At 35.8% G+C, this 15190-nt stretch overlaps 1 protein-coding gene across 1 annotated transcript; it reads right to left on the bottom strand.

Annotated features, from left to right (window-relative positions):
* Nucleotides 1-7621: 7621 nt before the first annotated feature.
* Nucleotides 7622-8557, bottom strand: LOC148776907 (olfactory receptor 4F6-like). Its single transcript, XM_088840414.1, has one exon. It carries the CDS (start codon nucleotides 8555-8557, stop codon nucleotides 7622-7624), a length of 936 nt encoding a protein of 311 aa, XP_088696540.1.
* Nucleotides 8558-15190: the final 6633 nt, after the last annotated feature.

Below are 15190 nucleotides of genomic sequence, written 5' to 3'. Positions count from 1 at the left end.
ATTTAAAATATCCGTCAATACTGTATATCTTTCAAAGAAAAAGATTCCTCCATATTATATATTTAAAAGTGCCCATGTTGGTATGTAACTGCATAGAAAACAAACTGAAACCATAACCACCAATATGTGAACAAGTTTATTCTTCTGACAAAAAGTGACAGCAATGGGCAGATAGAGACACACTATCATGTTTCCTTCTCAGACTACTAAAGTGTTGGATTCTTGTCCATAAGACTGAATCATATAATATTTTATAAATGAAAATAAGAGGTAAGCTTCCCTTATTGTTTTGTTATTTTGAATAATACTGTTAATATTGCCCTTTTGTTATGAGAGCGCTTGGTTGTGTCGAACTCTTTGCGACCCCATGGACCATAGCTTGCCAGGTTCCTCTGTCCAAAAGATTATGCCTGCAAGAATACTAGAGTTAGTTGTCATTTCCTATACTAGGGATCTTCCCCATCCACTATCATACCCATCTCTCTTGTATCTCCTGCATTGGCAGGAGATTCTTTGGGAGCCACTTGGGAAGCCCCAATATTGCCTTGTGCCCGTTTTTCAATCATGATCATTGCTCACATAATCAGAGAAACTTTTAACACTTTAAAATTTCTCTCTATTCTTCCTTAAAACCCCAGTTCACGACTGACTGCTCTACAGTGGGCATGCTTGGTGTTCAGCACTGAGGGAGCCACTGAGCACGCACTACCAATTCCCTCTCCCTCTGCTCATCAGCCCATATCCACTCACCCAAGTCATCTGGGACTAGGGACGGCAACTTAGTTCTGGGATAATGCTTTTCTTTGTTAAAAAGTTAATCAAAGAGATGTTTTAAAACTGTGCTTAACTCCACCATTAGAACTTTTATTGTTGTCGTCACCAGTTCTCACCCTAACCTTGACAAAAGGCACACTTTCCAGATGATGTTCTTAATTCAGAGAGACCAGAATCAAGTGGTCTCAAAGGAACATAGCATGAGTAGCTTGAAAAATTTCCTACTCCAGAGGCCTCTCTCTGTACTAAATATATGCCTCACACTCCCCCATGAATGCTGGTCACAGCAGAAAGTAGATTCTTTGTTTTGATGCAATATGATTCTGTTTCAGATTCTATTTAGAATATGGACAATGTTTTATTCTTGGGAAGAAATGTGGTCAAATATGGTGTCTCTCTGGTAAGGAGATACACTCTGCACCTTAAATTGCTTAACTTCACCCTTAGTTCCCTTCCTTATAATATTGAAGACAATGTTTTAATGCCATATTTCCATGCACACTAGTTAGAAAGGTTAGCAATTGTTGCATAACTTTCAAAAACATCAAAGATTTCTTCCAAGGTATTGGTGAACCTTCTGGACTCTCTACATAATCAAAATGAGTACACAATCTCACAGCTATGTAGATGCCCTCTTTGAGGTAGTATTTAGGTCCTCACAGATCCACAGTCATCAGGTCCTGCAGTTTTCTTGACTTCAGGAAAACTGTTCTAGGCACAGATCTGTAACTGTAATTAACAGAAATTTCCAAATATTGAGAAAAGTGATAGTTACTAATTTAACTCAGGAACGAACCTGATAGAGATTATGGAGAGAAATCTTTCAAAGCCTATAATAGTCAATAGTCACCCTGGAAATGGAATTATGCTCTTGGAACTGAACAGGAGACACAGAATGACCGCACAGATGAAGGACTGGCATCAGAGAGAATCAGGATTGCGCTCCAGTCAAGCTATGTCCCAGCTCTGAGACTCTAACAGGTTACACTGGGAGCCAAACTCAGAATAGTAACAAATATTTCACTTATTTTATTTTATTTGGTTATTGTGAAGATTACTTTAGACAATATGGGTGAAAATTCTAGCATATGGGAAGTATTCAGAGAGAGAGTGACAAAGAAAGAGAAAGGTTTAGCTTTCCCATGACGTGAAATTAGCGACTCAAAGAAGAAAATAAATTGTCCCATTTATTTTTATTTTTAATTGTCCTAACATTTGATTTTTTGTGTGTGAGTTCTGCTCTAACTCATTTGATTTTCAACTATGCTCTTAGAATCTTTAGACTTACTTTTCCTACTTAGGGTAGAGTTGAAAATTACATACCTATTTCATATAATTATTTTAACAGTATTATTAATACAGTTTTTATATAATTATGTTAGCAGTAATACTTTGCCCTTTGTAATTTAACTAAAATAATATTTACAACTTATTACGTTACGACTAGGTGAAAAAGTAGGCATAAGCTTTTATTCTTTGATAAATCATACACCACCTACAATCTATTCCTTTTTCACTGAAGTGCTCAAAAGTGATCACAGATCATAGTAAGAAAATATTCAATAAATTCCTGTTTACCACACTGGAAAAAATTAAAAGCCCCTCCTACATCTATTATTTTCTAATTTTCTTTTTATTTTCATCCTTGGTACCTGATAAATCAATGGATTTAAGCCAAACTTGAATAATCAATAGCTTCAGTTACAGACAACAGGAAGATTATATTCAGGTAAAACCTCAGGGCCACAGCATTGAATTAATCATAATTCTTTATTCATAGTATATTCACAAATTCCTCAATGTCTATTTTGAATTTGTTTGCTTCTTTATTTACAAACAAAACTATAGCTATAAAAACATGACTAATATAAGACCTAAATAGCTCATAATATCATACAGCTGATAATGTGTGCATACTCATCCTGATCCTTACTTCCCCACAGCTGGAGTTACTTACATCATTTATAATACTTACTTTATACATAGAAGTCCCTACAAAATACACCATTTTTTATTGCTGTTCACTTTATAAAAATTACGATAACCTCTTTTTTCTTCATTACTATGTCTCAAAAAGCTACATTTCTGTCATTTAATATAGTTGTATATTATATGTTGTTTCTGAATAATATTCCACTGTCCTATTTATAATTATAAATATCTCCATATATACAGTTGTAAGAATTTATCTCAAGCATGCAAATGAGACTGAAATTGCTGGACCACAGGATGTTTGAATGTTGAGCTTTACAAGAAAAGGACATTTTCCAAATTGACAATGTAAGTAAATGCTTCCATCAGCAATAAATAAGAAAACTGCTTGATTCAGAAAATATATTTTTATGTTTTTTCTTCAGATAAAATTAGAATAAACTGAACTAAATGGAAGAAGCAACAGCCTGTGGTTCATGGGGTCACAAAGAGTCAGACACGACTGAGCGACTGAACTGAACTGAACTGAACCAGTCCATAGTGTCCAGATTTATTTTTCTTGGGCTGTGTGATTTATGGGACCTTCAGGCCTTCCTCCTAGTGATATTTTACTCACTTTACTTAATCACCATATTAGGCAATATCTTCAATGTGCTGCTAATTATTGCTGACCTTCGTCTCTACTCCCCTGTGTACTTAATATTAGTCAATCTTTCATTCACTGACTTATGCCTTTCATCAGTAACCGCTCCTAAACTGACCTCAGACTTTCTCAAAGCAAACAAGACCATCTCCCTTAGAGCATGCATGGGTCAGATTTTTTTTTTTTTGGACATTTTTTTTGAGGGGGTGAAATGGTGCTGCTTGTGTCCAAGGCCTATGACTTTTATGTGGCCATCTGCAAGCCACTCCATTACTCTAGCATCCTGAACACACAAATGTGCATTCAGCTAGTGATGACATCATGGATCACTGGCTTTGTGCATTCAATAAGCCAACTAACTATAACTATATAACTGCCTTTCGGTGGATCCAGAGAATTGGATAGTATTTTCTGTGATATTCCATTGGTGATCAAGCCAGCTTTCTCGGACACTTATGTTTTAGAAACGTTGATTCATGCTTACAGTGGGGTACTGGCCACCATCTGCTTCATTCTACTGCTGATCTCTTACTTTTATATTCTGCTCACTGTCTGCCATCAATCCAGGGGCAGGGCATCCAAGGCTCTCTCCACTTGCACTGCCCATGTCACGATGGTCATGTTATTCTTTGGCCTTGTATCTTCATCTCTCTTTTTCCACTTAGCAACACTTGAGTGGGCAAGTTCCTTGCTGTATTTTATGCTATCATCACACCACTACTAAATCCAGTCATTTATACTTTAAGAAACAAAGAGATTAGAAATGTCATTAAGTGGCTATGATGACAGACTGTGGATTTCTGTTGGTATTTCATCATCTCAAATTATCAGAATGTCTTCTGTGAGCACCCTAAATTAGCCACACCTATCCTGTTACTGAAGACTGTGAAGAGTTCCCCAATTCACATATAGAACTCATGTATATCTCCTGAAGAAAGTTTTGTATCAGTTCTTTAGTGTTCTAGAATTGCAAAAATGAGTTCCTATTTGAGAAATGTGGCCAGTCTTTATAAACATGATTTTGATTGTTCTCAAGAATGACTTGAAATTAGTAAGAATTTTAATGTTAATTATTTTGATTCTTACTATTACTTCAACACTGACCACACTATCAGGAAATTTTCTATTATTCAATGAATTTCTTAACAGAGCATTTTACATAGGCCTTCTCTAAAGTTTTCTTTAATAAGTTAGTGCATTATATTGCTATATTTATCTTTATAAAATGATAAATTAGTCTATCAATTAGATAACATTCTATTATCTTCTATAAACATATATATATATATAAGTAATTATTAAATATTTCAAATCATATTCAGAAAGGAAATTGAATCATAATCCTAATCTGGAGAGTTTTTTCTCTTTCATCATGTTTTAGACGTTTGTGAAACAGTGTAATATCTTTAAAAGATATGGAATTTAGAAAGATGGTAACAATAACCCTGTATGAGAGACAGAAAAAGAGACACAGATGTATACAACAGTCTTTTGGACTCTGGGAGACAGCGAGGGTGGGATGATATGGGACAATGGCATTGAAACATGTAAATTATCATATGTGAAACAAATCGCCAGTCCAGGTCCGATGCATGATACAGGATGCTTAGGGCTGGTGCACTGGGATGACCCAGAGGGATGGGATGGGGAGGGAGGTGGGAGGGGGATTCAAGATGGGGAACGCATGTACACCCGGGGCAGATTCATGTCAATGTATGGCAAAACCAATACAATATGTAAAGTAATTAGCCTCCAATTAAAATTAATAAAAAAATAAATAATAAATAAATAAAATCAGATTTAAACCTGAAAAAAATACAAGTGAAGTGAAATTCACTTAGTTGTGTCCAACTCTTTATAACCCAATGGACTATACAGTCCGTGGAATTCTCCAGGTCAGAATACTGGAGTGGGTTAGCCTTTCCCTTCTCCAGGGAATCTTCCCAAACCAGGGATTGATCCCAGGTCTTCCACATTGCAGGTGGATTCTTTGCCAGCTGAGCTATCAGGGAAGCCCAGTAAATACAAAGATGTCGGTATCAACAACCTTCGGAGATTTTGCTTTTTTCCTTCCTAGTCATAAATGGGTTAGGCAGTTCATCATTCAGTTCAGTTCAGTTCAGTGGCTCAGTCCTGTCCGACTCTTTGCGACCCCATGAATCACAGCATGCCAGGCCTCCCTGTCCATCACCAACTCCTGGAGTTCACCCAAACTCATGTCCATCGAGTCAGTGATTAGGTAGGTGAAAAAATGTAGCTTTGGAATAAACTATCCACTTAATTCAGTGAAGTGTTCAAATAGCCTGTAAGAACTAGATTATGTTCAGAACTTATAAATAATTTATTACTACATTAAGGAAAACTTTTCTTCAGAAATCTTCCTTAAAATCTTATACAAGTTTACATCCATTTATATGAAATCGATGGATCTAGAAATACTACCAATTTCCTATTCCTTTCTAAAGATGACATGATCCTTTGTATTTTGCAAATTTTAATAAAGAATCTCTCTTAAATTCATAATATTGCACATTTCCTTTTCATTTCTAAAATCACTTGGTTCTTTCTGAGATATTCTGTTCCTCTGTGTAATTTTTTTCAGTTTTTCACATTCTTAATGTCTTTTAACTATATCTTTTAACTTATTTTATGCTCTCTTCTAATTTCAGAAATTGTGTCTTATGTGGTCTGCTTCTCTTAACTCATTACCCACTAATTATCAATCACATATCCCTGCTTCTTGCATATTCCACAATTAATTTTTTCTATGTTACATATTGTATATAAAAGATCATGTAGCGTTGATATAATAAATCCTTCAGAAATGATCTACTCCTTCCTCTCTGAGGCATAAAATGTTAAGGTGTGATCACTTCAGTCCGATCAAGTACTACCCTATTGATTCTGCAGTGTAATTTTTATAAGACTTGGTACATTTAAGGTTTGCTCCTGTTCCTTGGATATATCCCTTCCACATTTGGATTATGATTCTAATAGATCTTTTGCTCCTCAATCTGATAGAGTTCAGGTGGTTCAGTATTGCCTTTCAGAACTTTTGAGCTTAGAACTTTAGTCTTCTCCATTCTCCTGCTACTTTCAAAAGTAAGACAAATTCCTCAATAAGAGTTCTGGCTTTATATTGTACTTTCTAATTGAATGTACCTAAAAAGAATCCACTAAAAATATAAATCAAAACAACAAAATAATGTGAACAGGAAAAATATGAAATACAAACTGATTGCATAACCCTGAAAGAATTGTGGATCGCAAATACTCAGGACACAGGGTCCTTTCATAGCTTCACAGTGAACCTGGCTCAGTCTTCTAGCTGTCAAAGCAAGCCAAAAATTAAATAGGCTTTGTAATTTACACAGATCATACACACTAACACATATTTAAGACCCAAGTATTGAGACACGGTAGAGTTATATGAGTTACTAGAGAAAACAGTCAGCAAAAAATTTGCATAGAATAGTTGTTGGATAATAATAATACCATCCAGGCTATAGTCAGATCAACACATTTTGATATTTGAGGAATATTCATTGATGGATTAAGTCACAGTTTCAAAAATTGTGAAATACCAACATATACATAAATTTCCCTGTCCTAAGTCAACTGCAGATGACTTGAGTCCATTTGAAATGAAACAAGCAAGGGAAGCATATTTTCAAACTCATAAAACATACTGTTTATGAGGTTCTCCTTCTTGTTTTCCTTCCCAGTATCTGTCACAGCATCTGATCCATTTTCTCTTTACTCCACTTCTCACTTGCTGTTTTTTACCCAGGTCATAAATACTCAAAGACACATATTTTTGTCTTTCAGAAAGAAAAATAAATTTAATTTATGATAAATAATTATGAATTTAATTATTTAATTATTCATATCCAGCATTTAAATTGGAGAGTTAGATATTTCACAACTTTCTGAAAATTTGCATAAGTAAGTTCTACATTACTTAATTGAATTAATAAAATTCAGTTGATTAATTGAATATAGGCAGTCTGATGCATAAGGCCATACTTTCAGTAGACACTAGTCTCTAATCATTGTTTTTTCAAAAATATCCAAATACTTATTGAGGCTTTATTTTGGCTGACAAAGAAATCTTTATCTAGAGAGTTAACATGATAATTCAATGTAACAACATAATCAATGGTCTAGTCTAAATTATAAAATGGTAACTTCAGAAAAAACAGCCCCAAATTTGTATATAACCACTTGTATTTCATGAAGTTGTTTGAAATAACCTGTGCTCCCATGAGTTACTTAAGAGATCTTCCAACTCAAGAACTGACTGCACAGTCTCCTCATCGCTATCTTCATGTCCTTGTTCCTCAATGTGTAAATGGCAGGATTCAGGACGGGTGTAACCGAGAAGTCTAAAACGGCAAGAAACTTATCCACTGTCACTGTGGGAAATGGCCACATGTAAACAAAGATGCATGGTCCAAAGAACAAAACCACCACAGTGATGTGTGCTGACAGAGTAGAGAAGGCCTTGTACAAGCCACCTGAAGAGCGTTTCCATACAGTGACCAGAATGAAAACGTAGGACATAATCAGTAAGAAGAAAGTGCCCATGGATATGAACCCACTGTTGGCAGTGACCATGAATTCCATTCTGTAGGAATCGATGCAGGCAAGTCTGATAAACCAAGGAAGGTCACAGTAAAAGCTGTCGATCTCACTAGGACCACAGAAAGGCAAATGGATCACAAAAGCTAACTGGACCACTGAGTGAATGAGGCCAATAGCCCAAGCACCACACACAAGCAAAAGGCACACCCGTGGGCTCATGATGGTCAGGTAGTGCAGGGGCTGACATATGGCCACATATCGGTCTAAGGCCGTGGCAGTGAGCAGCACCATCTCAGATCCACCCAGGGTGTGAAGAACAAATATCTGGGTGACACACCCCTGGAAGGATATGGTTTTGTGCCCAGAGTACAGGTCAGAGATCCTCTTAGGCACTGTTAAGGTAGAAAGACACAAATCAATAGATGAGAGGTTGGCTAAAAGGAAGTACATGGGGGAATGTAGGTGAGGATCAAAGGTCACTGCAAACACAACAAGGAGATTCCCTAGAACAACTGTTACATACAACACTGTAGAGAAGGCGAGGAGGAAATGCTGCACTGGTCTAGAGGTAGAAAGTCCCAGGAACACAAACTCAGACACAGAAGTGTCATTTCTTTCATACATTGGCTTTTTCTGATGGTATCTAAAATCGAGAAACAAAATAACCAAAGAATTTATCAAATGTTACTATTTAAAGGAACAGATTTAAGCGTTTATCAAATTCGGTTTTATGAAGAAAAAAATTTTCACTAACAGCCATTAATATGTTATGAAAATATCATGCATTAATTTATTTCTTCAAGTAACACAACTAATGAGTGTAATTCATATCCTATGAGTATCAACTATATTCTAAGTCCAAAGTCAAGGTCTGAGGTGAAACAGAAATTCTGACTTTTGAAGTTTTACAGGTTTGATCTAGAGTAGATATAGGTAGATCAACATTAAATAACTTTAAATACAGTTACGTCTCTGACAACTAATTTGAAGGAAATATCAGACGGCTATGATAATGTGACACATCACCATCATGATTATTTAGGCTCTGCAAAATATGAGTTATCATTGAAATTAAGTAGAGTAGGACAGACTTTGGAAATGCCGTGTGCAAAGGCCCTGAGACACAAGGCCCGGGGGACAAGAATATGCATGACTAAGGTCAGGCTGGAGAAATAGGCCAAACAGGATGAAATCTTCAATCCACAATAAGAATTCTACTTCTTACCCTAAGAGCAGTAGAAAATCTGGGGGAATATTCAGTTCTAGCTGATCATATTTCTGTTTTCAGAGAGTTAAAAAAACCTCTATGTAAAGAATGGAAGGAAGGGGCCAGAATAAATGGGTAACCTCAATAGACTATTGAAGAATCATAATCATATCACACCAGTTTGGACAGTGTGAATTATTCAGTCAATGGTGTTGGCACAACAGATAAACTTGTAAATACATAGATTATGGCCTCTCATCATAAACTCAAGAAAGTTTCAAAATGATATTTAAACATCAAAAAGGGTAACAAACCAAAAGAAAGAAAAATAATATTTAAACAAACATTTAACATCTAAAAGTCATTCTAAGAATATCTCATTAACAAATGAGGGAGGAAAAATAGTTGGCACTATCCATAATATTCAGTTCTTACTATACTTAGATACAGGTATATGTACAAAGTTTGCATACACAGCTACATAGATATCTTATATGGATGTATAAGCACTATAAAATAAAAATTAAAAACACACTGAAAAACAAGTTATAAAATATCAGACAGATGACTAATATTTCTATTATGAAATTAGTTCCTCCAGATAGATAAAGATAGAAAGCATGGTATACCAAATTTACAATGAGAAAAACGTCTAAGACTACTGACACAAAAGAAGTCCTAATAGCTGACAGTCACATGAAAAGTAAAACTCTCACTAGTACTCAAAGAAATGTAAATAAGATTGCGTTGGGTGCTATTCTGTATTAACAAATTTCAAAGGTTTAAAAAACTGATGAAATCATGGATGAGGCTACGAGGAAAAAGTCACATTCATACACTGATAAAGAGAAAAGAAATTCAATTTGTTTAGAAGGTACTTTAGAATTAGATTCCTAAACTTCAAAATTTTCACTGTTTATGACTAAGTCAAGTAAAAACATATACACACTACTATTTACAAAATAAATAAATAGCAAAAACTATTCTATAGCAGAGAAAATATATTTAATATCTTGCAATAATTTCTAAAGGAAAAGAATTTGCAAAAGAATATATATGTATATATATAGAGATATATACATATATATATGAATGAATCACTTTGCTATATACCTAAAACATACAAAATGATTAATCAACTATACTTCAATAAAGGAAGAAAATTTTCTTAGTGTATTGAAACTAGATAAACTAACAGTTAAGCTACAAGAGGCATCAATGATAAAATATTATAAAAAAATTTATAAATAACATAAATGTCTGCAATGAAGCATATGCATAGTTAAATATGAATTAAATATTCATAGTTCTTTCATCTTGGAAGAGTATTATTACTCATATATAGGAATAAAATACATTGCAATGAAATATATGAATAACAGACATTTAAAAACTGAGAAGTTCACAAGAAAGATATAAAGGAAATCCATTTTTAAAACTTGTATGTCTAAGGAGAAAATAGAAAATGCATATCTTTAATTCTTATCACTAAATTGTTCCTGTCCAGGCTTATATGCATTTAGTTTGAGCCATAAGAGATTATTCTTTCAGTCAGTTCATATTTGATCAAATGCCAGTTTTATAGAGTTCAACCTAATATACATTCTATTTTTTTAGACATAATATTAAACTACTGTATCTTGGTGGCTCAGAGGTTAAAGCATCGGCCTCTAATGCGGGAGACCCGGGTTCGATCCCTGGGTCAGGAAGATCCCCTGGCGAAGGAAACGGTAACCCACTCCAGTATTCTTGCCTGGAGAATCCCATGGACGGAGAAGCCTGGTAGGCTACAGTCCACGGGGTCGCATAGAGTCGGACACGACTGAGCGACGGAACGGAACGTAACTGTATCTTGAAACAAACCAAATTACTGATGCTTGTTCCACATCTGAATTGAATACCAGGAGTCCCCCACTTGCACTGCCACCACTAAGCTTTCCTCCAGGCCCCACACCACTAACAACCATGCTGTCTCTTGTCACTCCTCCCTTGGCATTCCACACCACGCCTGGGCTCTCCTGTGGGCATAATCTTCACTGCCTAAGAGAGAAAGGAGCATAAGCCGGTTGGAGCCCCTTGAAACTGTTACAGCCGAGAACAGACATGTAGGCAGCCAGGCCAGTCAGGAAGGAAATAGTGAGGGTAATGGATGGGAAGTGGGTCTTGCAGCCAAAAGGAAACACTGCAGGGGTGGTGCCAGGAGGCCCTGATACAGGGGCAGTGAATGGAGGTTTTTATAGCCAATAACTGGGAACAAATTAGAACTGGACAGAACAAGGGAGAATGAATAGGACAATCATCAGAGTTAACTGCAGTGGGTGTGACATTTCAAAGGAGCTATAATCAAACCTGTATCTAAAGGCTTTGATCATGCAATATGTAGATTTTAAAATATACATTGTCTGGTATACAAAACAATGTATATTCACTTTGTTTCCATATGTAAAAAATATTTAAAACTGTTTCAAAGACCAATAAAAGGTCAGTTTTTTAAAAAGTAGTAATTAAAAATTTTTAGTGGTAGTAAGAAAATTAGGTGATTATTTTTTCCTGTTTTTCTCTTTAATTATCAATGAATGGATAAAGCAAATGTGATACACACACACAACACACAAACACTAGCATAACATTCAACTTAAAAAGCAAAAATTTCCTGCCATCTCCAAAAGGCACAAGAGTAACTTGTTATTAAACATGGAGAAAGTGAAATAAGCCAGTCACAGAAAGAAAAGCACTGCATGCTATCATACATGAGAAATCATTGCAATTCAGAAACTTAGTTAAATTTGACGGTACATGAAAATTCAGGATCTGTTCTCATGAGTAATCATAAGGTTATCATCATCTAGATGTGAAGGCAAAGTATTAGAGTAAGATATTTGTGTGTGTATTTCCATAGCCTGCAAAAACTGTTACATGATGATCAGTTCAGTTCAGTTGCTCAGTCGTGTCCGACTCTCCACAACCCCATGAATCACAGCACGCCAGGCCTCCCTGTCCATCACCAACTCCCGGAGTTCACTTTTAAATTGGTAAAATACTGATGGCAGTCTTTTATATGTATTTAAAAACTGGAAACAACTAAAACAACCATCCAAATACTGGATTAAATCAAGAGCCTCTAGTGGCAAAAGCAGAATTCTTTTTATGAAACTATGTTTGTACATGAAAAAAAGTTCCAAAACTACACATCAAATATTACAAACAGTGAATCCTCAAAATAGGATACATGTGGCTTTCATCTCCTAAGGCCTACATTTCTGTATTATTTAAATGGTCTAAAACAACCTGGTATTGGCTTTTGACTTAAAAATGAAATTTATTGTGAAAATACAGAATAAGAGTCCCAGATGTATAACCCAGCAAATTCAGATTGTAGTGATGGTAGTTTAATCATGAATTTAAAAACTGAAATAAAGTTTTACAAGTGTGTCAACAGCTGTTTACTCATAGAACATCACAATAGCACCTTAACAGAAAGTGTTGTCCATAAGAAATCAATGGCCGAGAAAAAAATCTTCTATTTGTGGCAGTCTACTGCTGCTGCTACTGCTGCTAAATCGCGTCAGTCGTGTCCGACTCTGTGTGACCCCATAGACGGCGGCCCACCAGGCTCCTCTGTCCCTGGGATTCTCCCGGCAAGAACACTGGAGTGGGTTGCCATTTCCTTCTCCAGTGCATGAAAGTGAAAAGTGAAAGTGAAGTCACTCAGTTGTGTCCGACTCAGCAACCCCATGGACTGCAGCCTACCAGGCTCCTCCGTCCATGGGATTTTCCAGGCAAGAGTACTGGAGTGGGGTGCCATTGCCTTCCCTGAGTCTACTGCTAGGGGCTATAAAATATATCTATCATTTAGCTGACTGATACTAGTAAGGAAAGAGATGAAAAGAAAAGAGAGGAGACAGACCACACAGGGACAGTAGTAAAAAGGAGAAAATAGAAACAAGCAAGAAGGAATAGCAATTAAACAATTAAAAAGGAAGCGGTCAGAACAGCATACCTTAGGAGTGGTTCCTGAGTCTTTTTTGCCTGCTCACCAATTAAAAACTCTCAGTAACTTCTCTCTTCACAATGTCTCAGCAAGACACATAATGCAACAGACTACAACCCATTTTCCCAGCCTCTAATCTCACAACTCCACCTTATAAATCTCTTGAACTACTAGGACAATTGTTCTTTCATTGATATGAGGGCTACTCATACTTTTGTTCTGCTCTATAGTTTTCCCTGCATTTTCCCCTTGGCCAATTACTTCTTGTTCTAAAATTTCTGTCAGTTATTACTCAGAGGGGTGATACACCCCGTCTCTCCTCCACTCTGTATGAGATATTCCTCCACCCTGCTATCACATCTTACTTGTGAGGTTCTCATGATAACTTTTTCATGACAATATAATTTACAATTGACTAGTTTTTCTGTCTCCTCTGCAAAAAGTATGAGCTTCTTGAGAGCAGGGACTATGTTTTAGTCAGAAATTCTGACCATACGAAATTGTGTGAATTTGGGAGAGAAGACAAGGGGTTGGATGGCTGTGAGCATGCATGTGCAAATAAACACCTCAAAACTGATAATAGTTTCTTGGCAAACACACTGGGTTTTTATATTATTCTCATTGAAAACTGACGCCAGTGGAATTAAAAAGCAAAATTCATTCCAGAAATTGCCATGAAAAAAATGACAGGTCAAAGATGATTCACATCAAAACCAATTCTCAAGGTCCTTCCTAGTTCTAAGTGAAATATAATCCATGTCCAAAAATTTCCCTGTGAATTAAGACACAGTGCAGGCATATGAAGAGCTTCATGCCTCGAGAAAACTCAGACTTCCCCTTGGAAAGACTGGCACTTGTATAGGTTCAACTAGTTTCAACAAATGCATGTTGAATTGAAAAATAGAAATAGAGATAAGAAAAAGTGGAAGGCAAGGTGCAGGGGGCAGGGGGGTAGAATTTTTGAAATGTTGTAGCAGAGTTGCTATACTTTGCCCATTGACGGAAAACAGCTGGTAATTTTAACAGGCTCTTCACTTAAATTATACTGTCCCCACTTACCTGACCTCACCACGCCCCCAAAAAAAGGTCCCAGAAAACAATATTTTCACTATAAATGAACCTCTTAAGAAGTGTTTCCCTCTTTGATCTCTGTGGTTAGTACTCCTTACAACTATTTCAGCTCTAACAACACTTTTGGGTGGCCCTTTGATGACTCAGTGACCTGAGTCCCCAGGCCGTTTATTATGAGATCTCTACCGTGAATTCCCATGCCATTAAGAAAAGAAAAAATATTAGAAGCTTGATTTAAAAAGTAAATGCAAATAAAAGGAAGCTATGATTCATAAACTGTGACAGCAAAATATATTCAAGGAAACTAGCATCTCCTAATATTTTAATACCTACTGATCAATATCATTTAGACCAATACTAGTGAAAAAGAAATGCTTATTAACACACTCATTAGTAAAAATTATTTCAAATTCTAATGGAAACATATTCATACAATATTCCTAGAAACCCTATCCCTGCTTTTACCTCATTGATATAATTACCAATCCCATTTTGGCCATGATAATATCTTAAAAATAGAAATAAATATGTTGGCAAAGTTCAGAATACTAAAGTCAAAATGAAAATTCAAGTGAAATAATATTTTGATTTCAAAGTCTATAAATTCATTCCCTAGCTATGCTGCCTCTTTTTTAGATCAATGCCACGATGTATTAAAAAGAAGTTCACAAGTCTATTAAGCTTTTCACTTGTCTGAGTATAATAACTATATGATCTCATTTCTTATGTCTAACAAAACAGTGAGATGGAAATCCCATATTCTTCCTCACCTGATGAGAAATAAGACTGTGACTTCTCAGTTAAGGGGAAATAATTTGTGTGCCTTGGCATTTAGCACTGTGATTTTTTTATTCATTAATTAACTCTGGACATACTGAATACCTCTAACTCTATAATTCTGCTCAGAAAAGCAATGTGTACACACAGAAGATCAAATATCACCATTCTTATAAAATTTCACATTATTATAAGAGCTACATTTCAACAT

Source organism: Moschus berezovskii, chromosome 9 (assembly GCF_049115385.1).
Source record: "Moschus berezovskii isolate FMDL1 chromosome 9, NW_MosBer_1.0, whole genome shotgun sequence".
Classification (NCBI taxonomy): Eukaryota; Metazoa; Chordata; class Mammalia; order Artiodactyla; family Moschidae; genus Moschus; species Moschus berezovskii.
This window is presented reverse-complemented; position numbering and strand designations above follow the sequence as displayed.

Bases quoted from the DNA above. Each gene is read 5' to 3' on its own strand.
- LOC148776907 (XM_088840414.1), bottom strand. From the start codon at position 8,557: ATGTATGAAAGAAATGACACTTCTGTGTCTGAGTTTGTGTTCCTGGGA.